The sequence below is a fragment of the Andrographis paniculata genome, unplaced genomic scaffold (assembly GCF_009805555.1).
Source record: "Andrographis paniculata isolate CXL003 unplaced genomic scaffold, ASM980555v1 Contig69END, whole genome shotgun sequence".
NCBI classification, from domain to species: domain Eukaryota; kingdom Viridiplantae; phylum Streptophyta; class Magnoliopsida; order Lamiales; family Acanthaceae; genus Andrographis; species Andrographis paniculata.
The window spans coordinates 654,810-676,584 of NW_026137605.1; the positions used below are offsets into that span (position 1 = coordinate 654,810).

At 33.6% G+C, this 21,775-nt stretch overlaps 4 protein-coding genes across 7 annotated transcripts; 3 read left to right on the forward strand and 1 right to left on the reverse strand.

Moving 5' to 3' along the window:
- Positions 1 to 28: 28 nt before the first annotated feature.
- LOC127264161 (RING-box protein 1a) lies at positions 29 to 2,481 on the forward strand. Its single transcript, XM_051293589.1, has 5 exons — positions 29 to 277; positions 402 to 452; positions 537 to 596; positions 2,006 to 2,077; positions 2,171 to 2,481. Exons 1-5 carry the CDS (start codon positions 124 to 126, stop codon positions 2,206 to 2,208), a joined length of 375 nt encoding a protein of 124 aa, XP_051149546.1. The 5' UTR covers positions 29 to 123; the 3' UTR covers positions 2,209 to 2,481.
- Positions 2,482 to 5,380: 2,899 nt separating this feature from the next.
- LOC127263659 (cation/calcium exchanger 4-like) lies at positions 5,381 to 7,833 on the forward strand. The gene has a single exon (XM_051292795.1). It carries the CDS (start codon positions 5,801 to 5,803, stop codon positions 7,658 to 7,660), a length of 1,860 nt encoding a protein of 619 aa, XP_051148752.1. The 5' UTR covers positions 5,381 to 5,800; the 3' UTR covers positions 7,661 to 7,833.
- A 1,074-nt stretch (positions 7,834 to 8,907) lies between these two features.
- Positions 8,908 to 11,909, reverse strand: LOC127263660 (methylthioribose-1-phosphate isomerase). Its single transcript, XM_051292796.1, has 9 exons — positions 11,616 to 11,909; positions 11,332 to 11,387; positions 10,741 to 10,899; positions 10,541 to 10,640; positions 10,295 to 10,437; positions 10,029 to 10,134; positions 9,796 to 9,934; positions 9,415 to 9,683; positions 8,908 to 9,300 (listed from the first exon to the last, which is right to left on the reverse strand). Exons 1-9 carry the CDS (start codon positions 11,691 to 11,693, stop codon positions 9,214 to 9,216), a joined length of 1,137 nt encoding a protein of 378 aa, XP_051148753.1. The 5' UTR covers positions 11,694 to 11,909; the 3' UTR covers positions 8,908 to 9,213.
- Positions 11,910 to 15,558: 3,649 nt separating this feature from the next.
- Positions 15,559 to 21,671, forward strand: LOC127263512 (protein trichome birefringence-like 16). Of its 4 annotated transcripts, XR_007841488.1 has the most exons (7): positions 15,559 to 15,984; positions 16,422 to 16,635; positions 17,501 to 17,608; positions 18,055 to 18,210; positions 18,428 to 18,623; positions 18,790 to 19,761; positions 21,458 to 21,671. XR_007841488.1 is itself a non-coding variant. In XM_051292578.1 (6 exons), exons 2-6 carry the CDS (start codon positions 16,488 to 16,490, stop codon positions 19,607 to 19,609), a joined length of 1,428 nt encoding a protein of 475 aa, XP_051148535.1. In that variant the 5' UTR covers positions 15,559 to 15,984; positions 16,422 to 16,487; the 3' UTR covers positions 19,610 to 19,971. The 4 variants fall into 4 exon arrangements, 3 of the variants coding, with proteins under 3 accessions (XP_051148535.1, XP_051148537.1, XP_051148536.1); XM_051292578.1 differs by lacking the exon at positions 21,458 to 21,671 and having other exon boundaries at positions 18,790 to 19,971; XM_051292580.1 differs by lacking the exon at positions 21,458 to 21,671 and having other exon boundaries at positions 17,504 to 17,608; positions 18,790 to 19,971.
- Positions 21,672 to 21,775: the final 104 nt, after the last annotated feature.

The following is a 21,775-nucleotide window of genomic DNA, read 5'->3' on the forward strand; positions in this document are numbered from 1 at the left end:
AATAAAGGCGTATAAATATCTATCTGCTTTATTCTAATTTTGGAAAACTGCATATTTCAAAACAGACGAAAAAGTAAACTCGAAGCAAAATCAAGGAACGCAGCAAACCCTAGTCAGTCGAAGATGGCATCTCTCGATTCCGACGTGAATATGGTTCCCGCCGGCGAGGGATCGTCCGCCGCGGGTCCTTCCACCGGTAATCCGTCCTCCTCCTCCTCCAAGAAAGCGAAGCGATTCGAGATCAAGAAATGGAACGCCGTCGCTCTGTGGGCTTGGGGTATATAATCGAATTCGAACTGTAATATCTGTTGTTTGGTTTAGTTCGGAATTTTGTGTGTACGCGGATTGTGTTTTTGACATTTGAGATTGTTTCTAAGTAAGCCCTAATTGCTGGTGCGCAGATATCGTGGTCGATAATTGTGCGATTTGCAGGAATCATATTATGGATCTCTGTGAGACTTCTTATGCTTCGGTGAATCTGTTGAGGTTTTTTTAGACTCAATTTTGTTGGTTAATCTTTCTGGTTTTGTAACTAGGCATCGAGTGTCAGGCGAATCAAGCTAGTGCTACGAGTGAAGAATGCACAGTTGCTTGGGGTATGGTGTATTGCTAATAACGTATTTTGAATTATTATAATTTTTGGCTTCGTTGTGGTAATGTTGTTTGGGTATTGATGCCATTTGTTTTATTATGAATGAAGGATGATTTGTGGTGTTTTCTGGGGACAACAGTGTTGAATCAATAGATTTTTATAGGATTCTTTGTTATAGGGATATTTGTCTAAAAGCAATATGGATATTGAAAACTCAACTATGAAATCTGTTTATACATGCTTTCATTGTATGATTTGCTTTTTTATGTTTCTTCATGATTCTCTTTTAGTAGCATTCCTTTAATTATATTATGTGGCATTTCCCAATATTGATTTGCGTTCCAACGAGTAATGTCCCTCATCCTTTTGTTTTCCGCCAATTTGCTTGAAGGAAATGTTTTTGTCCCCTAAAAGTGCTCTTTGTCTAAGTGGAATAGTCCTTTGTGGAAAATGCCACCCCTTCCGGGTATAACCTGTGAGATGTATGAATTATAGCTCTATCCAATTATCCAATAGATTTTGCCCCCGAAAAACTGTATTGGTAGAATTCTGGAAACTTAACGCAACTGGTCTTCTTTGATTTTGTGCAGAATAATATGTATGATCGATATATGGTTAATTAATCAGAGTTTTGAGTGTTATAGTGTCCTTTCATTGTTGTCCTTTGATTTTTAATAAATGACTTACTTGATGCATGAATGGGGCAGAATATAATTTAAAAACACGTTGTATTTAAGTATATTACAGAGGTTAAATCACACTTTACATTTTCTTTATTTTTGATCAAGGATTTTACTGAAATGATATAAATTTGGGTACTATATCTAATATGTTGGGTGTGTGTTTCCGTTTGGTGTTGCAATTTATATTTCTCCTCTGAAGATACTCGATGACATTGCATGTTATCAGATACTAGCATTGCCTGGACAAACTAAAATGTGCTTTGACATGTACTTAATTAATCTAAAACATTAGTTTCCACAGGCCCCACTGTTCTGTTGAGCTGCAGCATACTTTTTGATATTGTCTATCATACAATGTCCATTTAACTAATGCTGCCGGACTTTTTGATAGTTTCTGCCCTACAATGTTCATCCAGTTTTTGGTTGAGTATAACTGTAATGCTTTACTTGTTTGCCTTAATAGTTCACTGCAAATGTACCACATGCATCTGGAAAATTGAAAGTTGGTATATTAATTCTTTTTTCATTGGTTGTTACTTATATTGTAATGGCTGCTTCCTTCAATATGTTTAAATTGCGAAGTGAATGTTTTAGTGAAAATTAAACTTATTATTATTAATCAATCTTCCTTATTTGACATACTGATGCTCTATCTGTTTAGTGGATGTTTTTGTCATTGAGAGCGAAAATAAATAAAATACATTTTACCCTTTTTCTTTGATTCATTCAGGTGTTTGCAACCATGCTTTCCATTTTCACTGCATCAGCAGATGGCTGAAAACCCGTCAAGTCTGCCCTCTTGGTAATACACTGACCTGTTGCTGTTCTCTATTCATGCCGGAATCATGAAATTGTTTGATGCCGTAGCTTACAGTTAATTTACTAATTTGTACAGATAACAGCGAGTGGGAGTTTCAGAAGTATGGCCACTAGACGGTACTGCATGTGCTACCTGGTCTCCAAAAGAGTCATTGTTGTCTTGGATTGTAAGTTCTACAGCATCTGGAAGTTCGGGAAATATGGTAACTAGTTACAGTTTCGATGGCTGCACTATATTTCTTGCGAGCATAACGTTGCGTGTACATTTCAGTATCTGAATCTTATGTTCTTGGTTGGACCACCCCCCTTATTATGCTTATTGTATTTGCTGGATATTTTACTACATTTCTGAAATTTCGCTAGTGATTTTAATCGACATTGCCTATCTGCGCCCTTTCACTATTATTAAGTTAAGCCGAGTATTTGTGAGAATCATCTATTTTCATGATTGGGAAATGCCTTAAAAGTATGTGTCTAACATGGCTTGAGAATTCATTTGGTTGGATTTGTTTTGGTCTGTTTCAACCTTCTTTGTCGAAAATCTATAGGTGTGTTCATTTGTATGATTTAATTGTGTTTATTTTGATATTTTTGAGGGGAGAATAGCTGTTGGTATAATATTTTTTACAAGAATGTTGTATACCATACTGTGCTTGTATGATATATTTTGACTGAGAATATTTTTTATTTTTTATTTTGGAAAATCTTGAATGGTTAAAATTTGATTATTTGATATGATGTTTTGTAAAAGAAATTTCGAAAAAGTTCTTGTTGTCAAAGCTTTCAAAATATGAATGTCAATAGAGCCAATTTTTATAGACAATAATTTTTAAAATTGATATTTGTGTAGATATGTTGAGGAAGGTTATAAGTAGATTATTGGATGGTAGTAGAAGAAATGAAAATTTAGGCTCTAATTTGATATGGTTTTTGACTTTTTTATTTTTTTTAAAATATTACATTATTTGGGATTTACTCAAATTTATTGGAAGTTTTTATTTTTATTTTTCTTTAATTAATAAATATAAATATATATATATATATTCAAAATTGGTTGTTTATGTTAACTATAAAATAAATATTTGTATTTATTTATTTAATTATGTAAATTTTTATTTTTCATAAAATGATATTTATATTGTATTTATTTTATTAAAATATAGTTATTAAATAATTAAATATAAATTTAATTTTTAAAATTTTATATAGATTGTATAATAAATTGAATATTAATTAAATAAATTACTCTTACTTAATTTCTAACTTCCCACCTATGTTAATAGAGTTTAAATCTATCTACTCCATGATTGATTTATAGTATTTGATTTTAACATATATGTTTGATTCTTTTTTGTGTTTTATATGCAAATTAATATAATAAAAATATTATATAATATCCAACAACTACAAAATAATAATAATAATAATAATAATAATAATAAAAGTATGCTCACGGTTTTAGGTCTCTACCAATTTCCATTGCATTGCCAAAGGTAATCAATATATATATATATATATATTGTTATACTTTCATATTAAAATTAAATTTAAATGTAATAGATTAGTGTTTCATTAGAATTTTTCTTTTGGAATAATAAAATCTAACCAAAATTTCACAAACAAATACATAAGCATTTTTTATGGTATATTTTTATTAAAAATTTTACAAAAATTTGAATTTGAAACCTAAACTAAATATGTTATTTCAATAGTTTTCCTTCACATAATATAATCTTTTTCGTTCAAACTATATTTAATTTTTACAAAAGTTTCTTTTCTCTGTATTTGTTTTTTAAAAAATCAATATATTCTATATATTTTCACTAATCAATAAATATTGTGTAGGGGTTGAATTTGTGATCATGGTTTGAACTCCTGTCTCAGGTCATTTGCCACACATGATTCGTCTAGTGTTATTTTTCGCCGGATCTGATTTGTAGGATATTAAGTTCGACCGAAAGTTTATCCAATATATACTTTCAAGTAGCGACGGTAGGTTCTTATGTCATCCAAAAAAAATAGCAGTAAAAGAAATAAAAATAAACTGATACATCCATAACTTTATACATATTGAAACGTTTGTCGATTTTTTCGGCTTGAATAAATTAGTTTGACCTTTGAGGATTGTCGTTCTCTTCGATTGGGAATATATATTTAGATGTAACTATCCTTTAAATTAATATTTTAATTTACGGTGATAACTTTGTTTAATTAAAAATAGATAGTATATTTTATTAAAGCTGCTAAAGATTTATTTGTTCGTATTTTTATGATAAATCATATTCCTTAAATTAATAACTATAGCATATTTATATCTATATTTTATGACAAAAAGAATTTCAATCACTATTTTTTAAATACGTTCTAATAAATATTCGATCGAACTTAATAATTTACCAATTAAAAGTATCATATTAAATATTGTACATCAAGAGTCAAAAACTCTTACATATTTCTATAATTGATTGCTACAATGAATATCTCCCTACCACATACATTTTAGTATATGTATTTTCAAATTTATACTATTTCTCCAGATATTGTACAATTTTTTAGTAACTCATTTAATTTTTAAATGTTTCAATATGGCTTTAAGGGTCATTTTAGTATATGTATTTTCAAATTTATACTATTTCTCCAGATATTGTACAATTTTTTAGTAACTCATTTAATTTTTAAATGTTTCAATATGGCTTTAAGGGTATGTTTGTTCAGTGAGATTGTTGAAAAAAAATAATTTATATGAAATATAAAAAATTGTGTAAAAAATACTTTTTATGTCCCATAATAAAGTATCTATTTTTTTATTTTAGTCTGTTCCAAAGTATCAATTTCCTTTTTTAATAACTGAACTATCTAGCTAATATTACAAATATACTTACAACTTCTAATATATTACACAAATGTCATTATATTTATATCACACATACATACGAATAAAGTTATTTTAGTCATTTCTACTATATTTTAATATAATATTAATATTTATAAAATTACTTAAAAAAATAAATAAATATTTACTTGAGAGACGGATGAAGTAAGAAGGAATGAATGTATATAATATATTAATTTTTTAAAAAAAATAAAAAAATAAAAAAAAATAGAAAGATTACTTTATAGCAAAACGCAACTACCATAAATAAACAACGGCAGTATAATGGTAAGCAAACTTCCAAATTAAGCAATGTAAAAACCAAAAATCGAAAATTGTTGAAAAACATATCCAATCAGTTCGTTCGGTAGTATTCATCCAATCAATTTCAATAAATAAATGGAAACCCAACAAACGCCACGTGGGCCACCCGAATACCGACTTCTCTGAAACCGCCACGTGTCAGCCGTCGCCATCGTCGCCTCTGCTTCTTTTTTCGCAGTGTGGAAAGGAAAGCTCTCTCCTCCCGACCGATTACGCGGTCACATTCTGATGAAATGACGATTCCTTTCCCATTCTCTCTTTTATCCCTTTTTCATGTCCCAATCACGATTCGTCTTAATGTGGAAGGATCCACAGCCACTCGTGGATCTCCTCTCGGCTCGATTCCTCCGAAGGAATGTTTAGCGTCGTGATCCTAATCTAATTTCAGAATTTGGCTTAATTTGATTGGAGCGATTTTGGGGATTTTGAAACCCTAGGGTTTGTTTTTTTTTTGGGGGGGGGGGGGGGGGGGATTTTGTTGGCTGAATTGAGTTGATATAGTGAAGGAGGATGGGGATGAGGAAGTTTCAGAGAAGCTTCAATGGAGTCTACGCGTTGATTTTTCTATTCTTCGTTGTTGACAGACGAGGTATTCTTCAAAATCCTCTTTCCTATAAACCCTACCAGAAATTCACTCGAAATTTCGAGAATTCGACGAGGATTTACCTGAATCGGATTAATTCCACGGATTTGGAGTCGAAGCAGAACCCGACGATCTGCACTGGAATTCATCGGCACGAAGGTTACGATTCCCCTTGCGATTACTTGAAAGCGAATCCTGACTGCGATTCCGGCGGATTTTTCAATTATCTCGTCTTCTTCTACTGCGATTGCCGGAATTTGAAGCCGTTAGGGTACGTTGTTCTATCGATTTGGTTGCTTGCTCTGTTCTATTTGCTCGGAAACACCGCCGCCGATTACTTCTGTTGTTGTTTGGAAAAGCTTTCCGATCTGTTGAAATTGCCGCCGACGGTCGCCGGCGTGACGCTGCTTCCGCTCGGCAATGGCGCGCCGGACGTCTTCGCTAGTATTGCTGCCTTCGCCGGCAGAGATTCCGGCGACGTCGGCCTTAACAGTGTGCTCGGAGGAGCTGTTTTCGTCACTTGTATCGTCGTCGGAATTATCTCCGTCTGCGTCGCCGACCGGAATATACAGATTGATAAGAAATGCTTCTTTAGAGACGTTAGTTTCTTCCTCGTCGCCGTCGTGTCGTTGCTGATCATCTTGCTCGTCGGCGAGGTTAGCCTCGCCGGCGCCATTGCCTTCGTATCGATTTACGTTGTTTATGTGCTGTTTGTCGCCGCCGGCGAGGCGTTGCGGAAGCGCGCCGGAAAGTTGAAATTCCGTAACTATTCGATGAAATTGTTACCCATAAGCGAAAACGAAAACGCTCCGCTATTAGAGCGAATCGACGGCAATGACGGAAGTAGCGACGACGGCGGCGTGCCACATTTGCCGCATTGGGTGTGGGCGTCGCACGTCGCGATTTACACCGACGACAAAGTCGATGACGAATCTCGGATCGCATCTCCGACTTGGGGTTGGAACGATCGCGAAAGTACCGATCAAAATTCGTGCTTTTCGAGCCGAGCATTGTGCTTGTTGATCGAAGCACCGCTCGCGATCCCGAGAAGGCTAACGATCCCGATCGTGGAGGACGATCGGTGGTCGAAGCCGTACGCCGCGGCGAGCGTGTTCTTCGCGCCGGTGCTACTATCCGCGTTATATAGTAGAAGTAGTCAGGGGAGTAACGATTACGTCGTCGCGGGAGTGATCGGGGTCGCAATGGGGGCGATATTCTGCGCGGCGACGGTGAAATACACATCGGCGGATCGTCCGCCGCGGCGGGAGCGGCAGCTGCCGTGGGTGTTGGCGGGGTTTGTGATGAGCATCGTGTGGTTCTACATGATCGCGAACGAGCTGATATCGCTGCTGGCGGCGATCGGGTCGATTCTATCGATCGAGCCGTCGCTTTTGGCGCTGACGATTCTGGCGTGGGGGAATTCGACGGGGGATTTGATGTCGAACGTGGCGATCGCGATGAACTCGGGGCACGGCGTGCAGATGGCGATGTCGGGATGCTACGCCGGGCCGATGTTCAATGTGGTGGTGGGGCTGGGGGTGTCGATGGCGATCGGGGCGTGGTCGAGGGGGCCGGGGGGGTACGGGGTGGCGGGGGACGGGAGCTTGTATTGGACGTTGGGGTTTCTGGTGGCGGCGCTGGGGTGGGCGGCGGCGGTGCTGTCGCGGAATGGGATGAGGCCGGGGAGGGTGTTGGGGGTGGGGCTGATGGCGTTGTACGGAGGGTTTTTGGTGGTGAGAGGGAGCGTGGCGATGGCGGATGGGTCGCTTGATGACTTGGCCGGATGATTTTATGGTAGTGTTTTGTTTTTTCGTTTGTAAATTTTCTGGTACTTTACTATATGAGTATATTAGATTTTGTGTTGTGTGTGTATATATGTTGTGAGGGTTTACAAAAATGTATCCATTTTCTAGGTTTTTGTTTAGAAAATGTATCCATCTGATTTGTTATTTTTGGTCCATTCCGTCTTAAGATAATAGTGTTATTTCTATTTTTATAATTAGTTACTATATTTTTACAAAACGATCTTTACTTTTTACAATAATTATATAAACTAAAAGACATTTTGATTTTTTAGAGATACTTTTATTTTCACTATTAATATAATACTATTTCTTAATTTTTGTATCTATCTCAAATGTCTCTATTATTTTTGAGACAGAGGAAGTAATATTATATATTTTTTTCTTTTATTTTTTATTAATTTATTTATATGATCTCTAAAATATTTTTATTTTATGATACAATCATCGCTATAATATTATATTTATTAATATTTGTGCTAATTAATATATATTTTGTGAACCAATGAAATATTGTTTTTTTTTAAAATAAAAATAATCAAATACAAACTAAATAGGAAGTATGTTGATAGTGACATACAGTAATGATGCAATTTTCTTATTTTTTTTTTAAAATTACAGATGTTTTATTTTTTTAAAAAAATAATAAAATAAATTATTTTTAATTATATATATATGTACAAAACCAAATTCTTTTGAATATAGAACCCTGATATTGAAGATTAATTTTCACATACAAAAAAAGAATAAGCTACTCATTTTAAATGCGTTATAATAAATGATTAAAATTATTCCTTGGCAAGCCATGGGTTTAAAATATGTCCTCATTTTTGCAATGTGAGATCATTATTTCACTAGATTTCTTAAACGAACGGAGCGAGTTCGATTCAAACTTGTTAGTAGTACATATTCAACTTAACTTGTTAAGAATTCAAATTAAAACAATGACTCAAATTCGAGCTTAACTTGTAAGGGTTAAACTCTAGCTCGAGTTCGATTTCAGGTAGAATTGTATACATATTCTATATAATCTTTTAGTATATGAGTTAAATATATTTAATTTTATTCATAATTTATTATAATAAAATATTTTTAATTAATGAATATTATTTTTGATCTAAAAAATTATATACTATATTAATATATAATATATTATAAAGATATTATTTTACTAACATATTTATCAGTCATTAAATTTTATTTTTTTTTATAATGTTGAATCCTGCTGCCGCTACTTAAACACAAATAAATCCCCGACCAGCGAACCATATGTTACAAGTTTAACATGTACACAATAATATCATTCACTAATTTTTTAAAAAACAAATATAAATAATAAGGAAAACACTCAACTAATTAATTTAATTTAATTTAATTTTTTTTAAAAAAAATAATTGCAAAGTGTGATTATCACACACCCATAACCATTTAAAATCTTAGATTCTCGACAACATTAAGTCCCAAATTATTCCCTCAAACAAACTTTATTTTAACAAAAAGGCATATCACATAAATCAGAACTTGATTCTTACTATATTCTAAGCCTTGTTCATGGTGGATGTCGAAACTCCTTCAGCAAAACTTTTGATGTCGAAACAATCTGTCCCATCTTTTGTAATCACACCCTGCATTGTATAATCACAAATATATATATATAGCAACAATAATGAGAAACAATAGATATATAGATAGATGGAGAGAGATAGAGAGAGATGGAGAGAGAAAGCCGGAGTCGGGACCTTCTCAGTGATAATGCCGCTGATGAGAGAAGCCGGGGTGACGTCAAAGGCAGGGTTCCAAACGGAGATACCCGATGCAGCAACTTGCTCTCCGAGGCCGCCACGAGCATTCAGTAGCTCCTTAGGGGATCTCTCTTCTATAACGATTTTATCCCCGGAAGGGAGTGATAAATCGATGGAAGTGAGAGGTGCAGCCACATAAAACGGGATGCCGTGATGCTTTGCCGACAAGGCGAGGCTGTAAGTCCCTATTTTATTGGCCGTGTCACCTGCCACATCGGAAAAAATATATATATAAACAAAGATATTCGCTGGTTTAGTGTTGGAACAGAACAGATGAGCGAAGCAAGTTTTAGAATCGAAAGAATGTAATTCGAATACCATTGGCAGCAACACGGTCAGCTCCAACAGTCACGGCATTTACTCGACCGGCTTTCATTAGTGCAGCAGCAGCCGAATCAGCTATGAGTGTTCCGGGGATTTTATCGTGCACCAATTCAAATGCAGTGAGTCTCGATCCCTGAGGTGATTCGAAGAAAAAAGCATACGATAAACTACTTAAATTTTGAATAAACGACATTATATGTAATAAAATTAAAGATAGCAATAGTCACTTGATTAAAGGGGCGCGTTTCTGTACAGTAAGCTCTTTCTAGAATTCCTTTCTCGTGAAGGGCTCGGATCACTCCTAGAGCTGTTCCGTATCCAGCAGTTGCAAGACTAACAACAAATGGACAAGTTGACGTTGGTCAATTAGCTACATGATACCAGAAAGAACTTCGGGACGATGGCAATGGCAACAATTAACCGTTGAATTCCAAAAGGACACAATATTTGAGCTACTCGCAATAATGAGTGAAGTGCAAAATAGGGTAAGTGCCTTCCGGTGTTGCAATGCGTCAAAACAGATACGTTCTTCGAATCTTTCTGCTGTTGTTGGATGATATTAGCGCCGTACGATCCAATAGCTTTATTGGAAGCCACATCTTCTTCAAGCATTATTTCAGCAGCTTCGATATATATCTGTTCAAACAATTTGTGTTGGGCAGAACATGTAGATGAAATTATTTACACGATGCGCGAAAGAAACATAATCAGTTCATCGGATGCAGGTAGAAAGTCGTACCTGGAAGATGGTCTGTGCATCGGATACAGTGGCTGCAGCCTTTCGCACAACTTCCTTAAGTTTTGTTGCGGCATCATGGAGATTGACTGCAGTTGGACGGCTGCACAATGCGTACCCATTTTTCCTCAGTTCGAATGCAACTAAAGAAAAAGTAATCGGTTGAATGAAATAAAATGAAGATTATTCTAGTGCCTCATCACCTCGAAACTAAATAGTCTAATTTGTCGCTAAGAAAGTACGCTGCATCACTAGCTGTGCCGCTAAAATCCCCTAACTTGGAAACTTCTACGGACAAGGAAAGGGCAGCAGCTATCGCAATTGCAGGCGCACCACGAACAACCATATCCTGTATTGCTACCCTGATAATAGATGTGTAAATGAAGAAGCAAATCAGCAATAATCAATTTCCAAATCTTCCCATATCATAAATTTCCATTAGATGTTTGTTAAGTTATAACACCAGAATTCTTGCACCATATTTCATTCGACAAATCATTTTCTACAAAGACAGTTCTCGAAATAGCTAAGTACTAATCTACTAGACAACAGGATGATCAATGGATAACTCTATAAGTATTGAGTGATAGAACAGCTCGCAAAGTGGTATAATTTCCAATAAAATGTTGCGATTATTCCACTATTCGATTAACAAAATAATGATAAACAACTGTATGAACATAATGAATTAATCCATTGGTAATGATTAGCACCATAATCTCAGATTCATGAAACTAGTAGAACACAGCAAACAATATCCAGAAGCTTAATTAATTTGAGCAAACATTCTTTACCATGCGTCTTGGGAATCCTTGATGTCCAGATACAGAGTTTCAAACGGAAGCTTCCTCTGCTCAACAAATCACAAAAAAGTTCAAGATTAACACGATGTAATCTTACAACAACCAGCAAGCAACAAACATACGCCACATGAGAAACCCTAAAATTTGGGGATTAGGAACAGAGTAATTGCAACTCTCCCACACACAAATCCATCCCCCTCTCCATTCACTCAATCAATTGTTAAACCAAACAAAAACACAATCACCTTCGAGGTAGAGCTGGAGAAAAGCCATACCTGATCGAGCAACTGAAGCGAACCGTGCTTGTAGAATATTGATTGCAGCGCCTTGTCCTGCTCCACACCATTCGCCATGGCTGCTATCTTCCTCCGCCTTGGCCCTGCAAAGCAAATTAAAGCGAGAGAGCAAAACAATCAATCAATTACAGACCAGTCGAATCAGGCACAAAGGGTAAAATCAAAGATTCCAAGGCATAAATTCTCCTCCGTAAACTCAAAGCGGCACGAAGCAGCACTGCTCCTTGGAAAAGAACTATCAAATTGATTGGACAGTGGCACGACGTCGTTTGATGCATAAATTCACCTTAGCAAATTTTGGAAAATTTTAAATCTTGATTCTCGACAACATGAAGTACCAAATTAATCACTCAAAAAAACTTTTAAAAAAATGCCATTATTTTATTTTATTTTATTATATTTACTAACTCCCTTCTATATATTTTACAATATTTTCCTTTTGGTCATGCAATATTTTAAAAATAAGATAAAATAAAAAATAATTATTTATTACATAATTTAAATAACAAAATAAATATAGATTTCTTTTTATGACATTACTTAATTTTTAATTCATTTCATTTAACACTATTCAATTAATTTTTTGTATAAAAGAGGACGAAAAATGTAATATAAAAAAATGATAATTCAATCAAATTTCTTTAGAAACCTAAAACAAACGTTGCCATAATATTTTTACAGAAAAAAATTACTCCCTCCGTCCACGGATAAAGTATACATTTACTTTTAGCGCAGAGTTTAAGAAATAATAGTATTTTAATTATAGTGGATAGGTAAAAGTAGTGTAATGATATTTTTGCCCTTGCTTTTTGGTATAAAAGTAATGATGTGATGTAAAGTAAAGGTATTTGCGAAAAAAAGTCGTGTATTTAATGAAATGGTTACTTTGTAATTGGACGTCCCAAAATAGAAATATGTATACTTTGTAAGTGGACGGAGGGAGTATTTACTTCCTCCGTCCGGTCCAAAGCTATATGTTTACTTTTGACGTGAAGTTTAATAAATAATACTCCCTCCGTCCCACATACCATGTCCACGTTACGGTTTTTGTCCGTCCCACATATCATGTTACTTTTCTTTTTTAAAAAAATGATTATACACTTTAATCTCATTTTAAACTTTTTAATTTTATTTTTTTGAAATTTTAATTAAACTAATTAGTTATCTTAATCTTAATTCATAATTATTTATATTATAGGATAATTATTTTCACTAATATATTTTTAATTATCTATTAATTACACCCCTCCTAAAATACAGTGTCTACAGTGTAGCTGTCAGCTACACTGTATGTGGGACGGAGGGAGTAGTATTTTAATTATAATTGATAGTTAAAATAATATAATACTCCTTCTATCTCAATACAATAGTGTTGTTTACCATTTTTATCCGTCCAGAACAATAGTCTTATTTTCATAAATAATCATATCACTATAAAATTATCATTATTTTTTTATTATTATTACCCAATTGCCACTACTTTTTACACTAATACACAAGGGCAAAAAAGTATTTTATTTATGCTTTTTACCTACTACCAATATAATATCAATATTATATTACACAATTGTCACTGCTTTTTACACTAATACACTCACAAGGGCAAAAAAGTATTTTACCTATACTTTTTACCTACTACCAATATAATATCAATATTTCTTAAATCTCATGTCGAACACAACCCTGACTATAATTTTGGGACGGAGAGAGTAATATTTTTGCCCTTACAGTTTAAAATAACTTTCAATTTTATTATATTCAAATAATATTTTATAAAAAATTGTTGCTTATAATTTATATTTATTTTTTAAGTAAATTCAAATGTCATTTTAAATTTTTATATACTGAATTTAATATTAAAATATTATTATTATTTTTAATATTTTATCTAATTAAATCTACCTAATTTTAAAGAACCATAACCTTATTTATTGATAAAAAGGGTTGATTAATTCAAAATTAACAAAGACGTGCCATCATACGATACCAGATTATTATTATTATTATGAACACCATTTTATTTTATTTTTTTATGAACACCAACTTTGATAGTGCTAGACATTTCTTGTCACGTTCTTTCTGCCTTATTGCATCCAATCCTATTTACAATTTATTATATTAAATATATATTAAAAAATATTAAAATAAATATTTAAAAATTTGTTATAATTTATATTTTTAAAAAAAATTTATAGGTGTGAGAAAATTGAGTTTGAGTATTTATTTATAAATATTTAATGTAATATTTGATATTTATATATATTGTTAAATATAGAGTTCAAATAATATACATAAACTAATGTCACAAATATACAATATATAATTATATTAATAATTACAGTACAAAGAATAAAAAATAATTTATGTAAAAATAAATAATACAAAATATGGTACAAACAACAAACAATACATAAATTACAAGTTATTAGGTTTGGTCGAGATTTAGCTATAGCACATAATAGTAACGACGGTAGATTTTTTAGTTATAAAAAAATTGTACTCCTTCCGTCTCAATATAATAGTCTTGTTTACAATTTTTATTAGTCCTAAAACAATAATCTGATTTCTATAGATAATCATATCATTATAAAATTACAATTATTTTTTCACTATTATTACACAATTGCCACTATTTTTTACACTAATACACTCGTAAAGACAAAAAAATATTTTACCCGTACTTTTTACTCACTGACTATAATTTTGGGATGGAGGGATTAATATATAATAACATAATACATAGCATTATCTTATAGTACAACAATTTACAATTAAATTCAACACAAAATGTATTTATACCGAACAACTATGACTGAGTAACTTTTTATTGATGAATTGATTTTTAGCATATGATATGGAAAATTATGTCAAATATAGAAAATACTCATTTCGTTCCATATCTATATATCAATTTGCTTTTTACACGGAGTTTTAGAAATATTAATATTATATTGAGATAAAGTATAAATAAAGATAAAAAGACTAAATTAATATTATTAGTATTGTATGAAATAAAGGTAATGACATTTGTGTAATATATTGTAAATTGAAAGGGTATTTGTAATGTTAGGTAGATAGTACAATTACTAAAAAAAAATAAAAAATAAAAATTGATACTCATGTGACGGATCAAAATGAAAAAAATGAATAGATTGTCAAGTGACTGAATATGATTTTAAATTGAATATTTTGACTTTTCTATTTTGTAAGGAATTTTTTTTAATTACTTTTATAAAAAATATTTTTTATTGTTTATTATTACTTCCTCTGTTCACTTACAATGTTTACATTTAATTTTGGCTCGATGTTTAAAAAATAATAATATTTTAATTATAATGAGTAGTTAAAAATAGTGTAATGATATTTTTGCCTTTACTTTTTGCGTAAAAGTAACGATGTGATGTAAAATAAGAGTATTTGTGAAAAAAAAATAGAGTATTCAATAAAATGTTAACTTTGTAATTGAACATCCTAAAAATATCTAAATATTGTAAATGGACGAAGAAAATATTATTTTTTGAAAATCGTAATTGAAAAATAATATTATGTGAACAAAGCTTATATACTTTTAACATAGATAATTTTGTATTTGTAATAAAATAATAAATTTAAATGAAATAGATTTATACAGAAAAAGAAAATAAAAATTAAATGTTGAGACTAATCCTAAAATTTTAATTTAATACATCTCCTAAAATACAATTTTGCCGAAATATGATTTGGGGATAATATTGAAATCGGTATTAATGGTAAACACAATTATAAAAATTTCAAAAAGGATTATTAGACTGTAATAGCAAAACATATTTTCCCATTTCCCAGATTTATATTATTCCCCCCAACAATATTTAAATATTGCCACTTATGTATATAAAAAATATATATGTATATATATATATATTTGTAAAAAAGAAAACAAAAAACAAAAAACCAGAGAGTATTTCTGCCGAGATTCTCACCGCCATCTCCGCCGTACAGACACCTCCTCACCAGCTGTAGCGCTGCCGTAGTCTTTAAATCTGTCTGTCACTATTTTTTTCTTTTTCATCTTAGTTTGGCGTTACGCAGTTTTCATCAATTGTTGCCTCACGCGGAATCGCGTTCGTCTCTGCGATTGGTGTGAGCGGCAATTTTTGTTTGTGTGTTTTGGATTTGTGACGCGCGGAATTCGAGTGGATTTCTTCGCGTGTTTTGCCGAGAGATCCGAGGCTTTCTGGAGGTTTATTCCATTTCCGGTAAAGCGTGTGATCCTATGAAGTTTGAGTACTTAAATCTGCGCCGTGATTGATTGATCCAAGCCTGGGGATTATTCTGCTCTTCGTGGTGACGATTTTTGGCCTTATTATGCGTAATTACCCGACCGTTTGATCTGGAACTTATTTTATTGTATATTTTTTCTGTAATGTTCTGCATACGAATTCTGTGAATTTTATTGTTCAGAGAAGCGTGATAACTTATCAATTAGTTAATTATTATTTGGTGATAATCTGAAATTGGTGTAGCTGAGAGCTGTGTTTCTGAAAATTGAACATGGATGAGGTGAATTAGAAGTGTGAATGCAGGCATTGTTGTGGTGGATATGGAAATGGTGTTAGCAGACTGGTAGAATGGTTCTTTTTGTAATTGGCTCGTATCATTTGTTATGTTGAACTTTGAAAGTCAGTAGTACAACATGCCATGTTTCTTTCTATCATGTGTTATATATGAAGGTTTCTGTTTAGGCTATTGGTTGAACTTTTCGAATCATTAATTCCTACCACTTTCTGTGATTTTTGTCGTGTACAGATTATTTTCCAGTGAAGATTCATTGTTGATAGTACGGATGCTTCTGAATCTGCTAATTCATTGAGGATGAAAGGAGTTACGCAAGGGCTGAAGGTTACACAGGTTTCTTTCATCCTGATTGGCTTAGTGTGCGCTACTGTGCTTGCATTGACATGGTCCAAGACAACATTTCTGGCCTCTTTCATTCCTATACAGAATCGGGTGCTGCAGCTTGGTATAAGTTTGCTTCATTAACTCCATTTTGATTTTGAATCTGAAATCAGGAGATTCTCAGCCATCCAAATGAGAAACCTAGTGGGATTTTTTCTTTTATGAACTTGAAAAAAAATGTCTATTTGCATCCTAAGACATTAATCTGTTATGTGTAGCTCATTAGAACTTGACCGTAGACTGAATTGTCATGTCAATGGAAAGCATTTTTCTATCTATTGCTTTCGGAACTATATAAGTTTTTAAAATTTTTGTTTACTTATTTAGGATTGAAATACCTCAACAAACATTCTGCTCGCTCATCCATGTTGATTGTGCTTGGTTAAGCTGGGATTCGTAAAATCTGGTAGCTCATTTTGCTATCTCTTGTGCTTTCGGAACTATAGAAGTTTAAAATTTTAGTTCACTTATTTATGATTGAAATACCTCAACAAACATTCTGCTCGTTCATCCATGTTGATTGTGCTTGGAAGTTGAAACATGAGAAAAGTGTGATTTGTACTTGTAGAAGCTGGGGGAAAGGACTCCGTTCCCTGGGAATATTGAGTGAACTTGCATTTCCATGGCTGCAAAAGTGTTGTTTCTTGCACAGCAGTCACAGTATTTTGTATGATATGCTCATGCTGCCCTGATACGATACACATGTCCTGTAGAAAATAGTGATGTCGAAACTAGGGCACTGAATATTTCCAAGAAGATATTATTTCAATTCATATTTCCTATTTTATTTATGATAAAAATACACATATTTCCCATGTTAACATGTTTGTGATGCTCATATTTAGGTATGTGTAGAATGCTATAATAATTGTAAGGTCTTGCAGTTGGTACCTAATTTTAGTGATGCCGATCTTTTGTCATGCATGTAGTAGGTCCAGAAGAAATCTCTGGGAGCAATACTTCGGCGCACGCAGGATTGAAACAAGTTGAATTAGAGAGGGATTTTACAGAAAATGTGACAATTACAGGAAAGGAAGGTGGGATTTAAGATTTAATTTGGATTTCTTATTGCTTTATATCACCATATTTGAACTTGGAGCACTAAATGCAAAATTATACTATATGTCAAGATACTTTTTAATCGGTTGTATCATTCACAGGATAGATCAATCTGTATTCTTTCATGTAAAATATATACTTTCATATTTTCAATTTCTTCTATGCACATTTATGCATCACTAGGATCAACATATTTTGCTACTTTTAAAACCATTCATCGTAAGTTTCTTTACATACCGTAGTTTCTATCCATGATCTGCATTTCTTTTGGCCTGTTGAAGCCCTATATTGAGTTGGGAGAACTGATAGATCCTAGCATAACATTAAGCCTTTCATCGTTTATGGATTATTCTCAACCAATCTGTCTTAAGAAGCGCTGTATACTTATGGCCCCCTGGATTAACATTTCTTACTGTTCTTACAGTGACTGGTGTTATAGCAGAACAAGAATCATATGAACTTTCAGGAAGACAAAACAATTCAAAACAGGAAGAGATTGTACAAGAGAACGCTCCAACTGTAAAATCAGTTGTACCGAGAGATCAACCAAGAAACTTGTCAGCTACTACAAGAAATGAAGGTCATATCATACCCGAAAAGAATTATGTTTCTGCACGCTGTATATAGGATTATATCTGAATGAGCTTACATAGTCTGAACTAAATTGAATTAGTGGCATACTGTTTCCCGGATTGCTCATGACTTTGGTGTGTTATAGATTCGGTATATTGCAGACATCCAAATTATGATGATTAGAAGATAATTATTTATAGCCTAACACCTTTTCTGCTTTTCAGGTTGTAATTACGCCAAAGGCAAATGGGTAATTGATGATAACTGGCCGGTATATTCTGGGTTTGGTTGTAGCCAATGGTTGTCACCGATGTGGGCTTGTCGCTTGACACAACGTACAGACTTTGAATATGAAAAACTACGTTGGAAACCCAAAGATTGTAAAATGGAGGGATTCACGGGTTCCAAATTCCTCGAGAGGTATGTCGTATTTTTTAAACTTGAAGGTGCTATAGTCTAATATTGTTTTCCTATCTTTTGGTTGCTGTGAATTCCGACACCAAGCTGATAAGATTTGCATTAGTTTCTCGGTATAATATTTACCATTTTGGCTTTGAAACTAGTTTCGATTTTCACTTTCTTACAGAATGACGGACAAAACTTTGGCTTTTGTTGGGGATTCACTCGGCCGACAGCAATTCCAGTCCCTCATGTGCATGGTGACAGGTGGACAACATAATCCCGATGTTCTTGACGTGGGGCATGATTACGGTCTCGTTAAATCCCGGGGTTCTATCAGGCCAGATGGATGGGCTTATCGATTCCCTCAGACGAACACGACGATTCTCTACTATTGGTCGGCAAGTCTCTGTGATTTGGAGCCTATTGCTTCATCTTCCGACATCGCTATGCACCTTGATCGCCCCCCGGCATTTCTACGGCGCTTTCTTCACAAATTCGACGTTCTTGTTCTTAACACAGGCCACCATTGGAACAGGGGAAAGCTTAAGGCTAACCGGTGGGTGATGCACGTCGGGGGTGTACCCAACACTAACCGGAAGCTCGCGACGATCGGGGGTGCGAAGGATTTCACCGTCCGCAGCACCGTCAAATGGGTCGACTCGCAGCTCCCGTCGCGCCCGGGGCTGAAAGCGTTTCTACGTACCCTGGCGCCGAGGCACTTTTTCAACGGGGAGTGGAACACGGGCGGCACTTGCGACAACACAACTCCGCTGTCAGGCGGGAAGGAAGTCGCGCAAGACGAGTCGAGCGACCGTCTTGCGGCAGCGGCCGTGAACGGAACCTTCGTGAAGCTTCTAGATATTACGGCGCTCTCTCAGCTGAGAGACGAGGGCCATATTTCGCGGTACAGCATCAAGGCGACTCCCGGCGTGCAGGATTGCTTGCATTGGTGCTTACCCGGTATTCCCGATACTTGGAATGAAATTCTTTTTAATCAAATATGATTGATCTAACTCATATTTTGTTTGAGTTCTTCCCTCGCTGTTTTTGCCGGGAGGAAGAGAATCAAAATCGAAGTCGGAATCGAAATCGAAACGGAAACGCGGAAATGATGATGCAGGGTTGTTGAAGCATTGAGGCCTAACTTCTTTGTAAGGTAATATGAATGAATTTTTTTGGCCCTTAGTGTAATTTTCTGCTGCATTTCTATCCTATATTTGAATTTTAACTTTGTAATATATATATAGAGAGAGAGAGAGATAGATCGATCAATTGATTGATATATCATAGTTGTGGGAGATTGGATTCTTCTAATACAGCCCAAATTACACCACAGTAATATGATATATGTGTACTGTTACAGAGCTGATTATAATTAGTAAGTTTAGTGCTTGTAGTTGTAGCACTTATAATATATGCCTGCAATATAAACTGATAGGTATATGTTTATATAGGGCATAAATTGGTTGCAGATATGGTTAAGTTAGCATAGTACTGGTCGGATCTAACATCTTTATGTTATAAAAAATGATCAATATATATTTATAATATAATATAATTATCTTATGCTATCTTATAACATGAATATATATAAACATATCCTGATTAGGATGAGCAGAGAATCTTCAGCAGTTTATAGGGTGTGTTTGTTTGGGGATTTGGATTTTGAGTTGAGATTTTAACAGTAAAAATTTTGAATTTGAATAGTTGTATAATATGATGTAAATAGGTGTTGATGTGATGTTTTGAACTTAGAATTGATTTTTTTAGTATAATATGAAAAATACAAAATAAGTGTTTAATTTGATGTTTTTGAGATAAATAGTGTATTTGGGGAGAATCACCAAACAAACACACCCATAGGCTGGGTCTTCGACCAGGGCCATTGTACATAATTCATATTTATATATATTTTTTCTTCATATCCACATATATACAATTTGCTATTTTTATTTTTTCATATAAAATTTAAGGGAAAATCCTATTCAATATTACAATTATCAATTTTGGTCTCGTTCAAAAAAAATTATCAATTTTGGTCTCATTCAAAAAAAAATTATCAATTTTGGTCTCATTCAAATAAAAATTTATTAATTTTAGTCCCAAATTGGTTGATTGGGACTGAACACGGTCTGGCTTAAACACGGCCGTGTTGAATGACTCAAAAGGTGACTGGGCGTCGCAGGCAGCCAACACGGCCATGTTGAGATTACCCTGCACTTCTGAACACGGCCGTGTTCCAGCTCGTGTTCTGAACACTGCCGTGTTCCTGTATGAACACTGCCCATGTTCTTTTCATGTTCTCGACACGGCTATGTTCTAGGCCATGTTTCTGCCCATATTTTCAACACAGTTATGTTCTAGGCCATGTTCACGACCATATTTTCAATATAATCATATTGTAGGCCATATTTATTATTATTTTCACTTTTTGATTAAAATTATTTGATATAAATATATATATTTATAATTCAACAAAAATATTTTTTACAATTATTTCATAATACAAAGAATAATCAATTTTTAATATTTTTTAAAATATATAAAAACAATAATATATTAATATATATATATTTAATAATACTCCCTCTATCTCATTTACCATGTCCACATTGCAATTTTTGTTGTCCCACATCCCATGTCACTTTCATTTTTTTACACACAATTTTTTAATTTTATATTTTGAAATAATTGTAAAAAATATTTTTGTTGAATTATAAATATACATATTTAAATCAAATAATTTTAACCAAAAAATGAAAATAATAATAAATATGACCTACAATATGATTATATTGAAAATATGGTCGTGAAGATGACTTAGAACATGACTGTGTTGAGAACATGGACAGGAACATCGGGAACATGACCGTGTTCAGAAGTGCAGGGTAATCAACACGGCCGTGCTGACTGCCTGGGATGCCCAGTCACCTTTTGAGTCATTCAACACGGCGCACAGTCAACCAATTTGGGACTAAAATTGATAAATTTTCATTTGAGTGGGACCAAAATTGATAATTTTTTTTAATAAAACCAAAATTGATAATTATGATATTGAATGAGACCAAAAATAATTTTTACTCAAAATTTAAATATTTTCTATTAGTCCCTCAGTCAGCCTCTAAGGTTACATTTACTCTTCGCGTCATTGTACTTAATATTAAATACTT

What these genes read in the sequence shown, in the direction of transcription:
- LOC127264161 (XM_051293589.1), top strand. Translation starts at nt 124, where the DNA reads ATGGCATCTCTCGATTCCGACGTGAATATGGTTCCCGCCGGCGAGGGA. An exon ending in GAATCATATTATGGATCTCT is followed by an intron (nt 453 to 536) that starts GTGAGACTTCTT and finishes TTTTGTAACTAG; the next exon opens with GCATCGAGTGTCAGGCGAAT. An exon ending in CCGTCAAGTCTGCCCTCTTG is followed by an intron (nt 2,078 to 2,170) that starts GTAATACACTGA and finishes TAATTTGTACAG; the next exon opens with ATAACAGCGAGTGGGAGTTT.
- LOC127263660 (XM_051292796.1), bottom strand. Translation starts at nt 11,693, where the DNA reads ATGGCGAATGGTGTGGAGCAGGACAAGGCGCTGCAATCAATATTCTAC. An exon ending in CGCTTCAGTTGCTCGATCAG is followed by an intron (nt 11,388 to 11,615) that starts GTATGGCTTTTC and finishes TTTGTTGAGCAG; the next exon opens with AGGAAGCTTCCGTTTGAAAC. An exon ending in TGACCGTGTTGCTGCCAATG is followed by an intron (nt 9,684 to 9,795) that starts GTATTCGAATTA and finishes CCGATGTGGCAG; the next exon opens with GTGACACGGCCAATAAAATA.
- LOC127263659 (XM_051292795.1), top strand. Translation starts at nt 5,801, where the DNA reads ATGGGGATGAGGAAGTTTCAGAGAAGCTTCAATGGAGTCTACGCGTTG.
- LOC127263512 (XM_051292578.1), top strand. Translation starts at nt 16,488, where the DNA reads ATGAAAGGAGTTACGCAAGGGCTGAAGGTTACACAGGTTTCTTTCATC. An exon ending in GAATCGGGTGCTGCAGCTTG is followed by an intron (nt 16,636 to 17,500) that starts GTATAAGTTTGC and finishes TCATGCATGTAG; the next exon opens with TAGGTCCAGAAGAAATCTCT. An exon ending in GACAATTACAGGAAAGGAAG is followed by an intron (nt 17,609 to 18,054) that starts GTGGGATTTAAG and finishes CTGTTCTTACAG; the next exon opens with TGACTGGTGTTATAGCAGAA.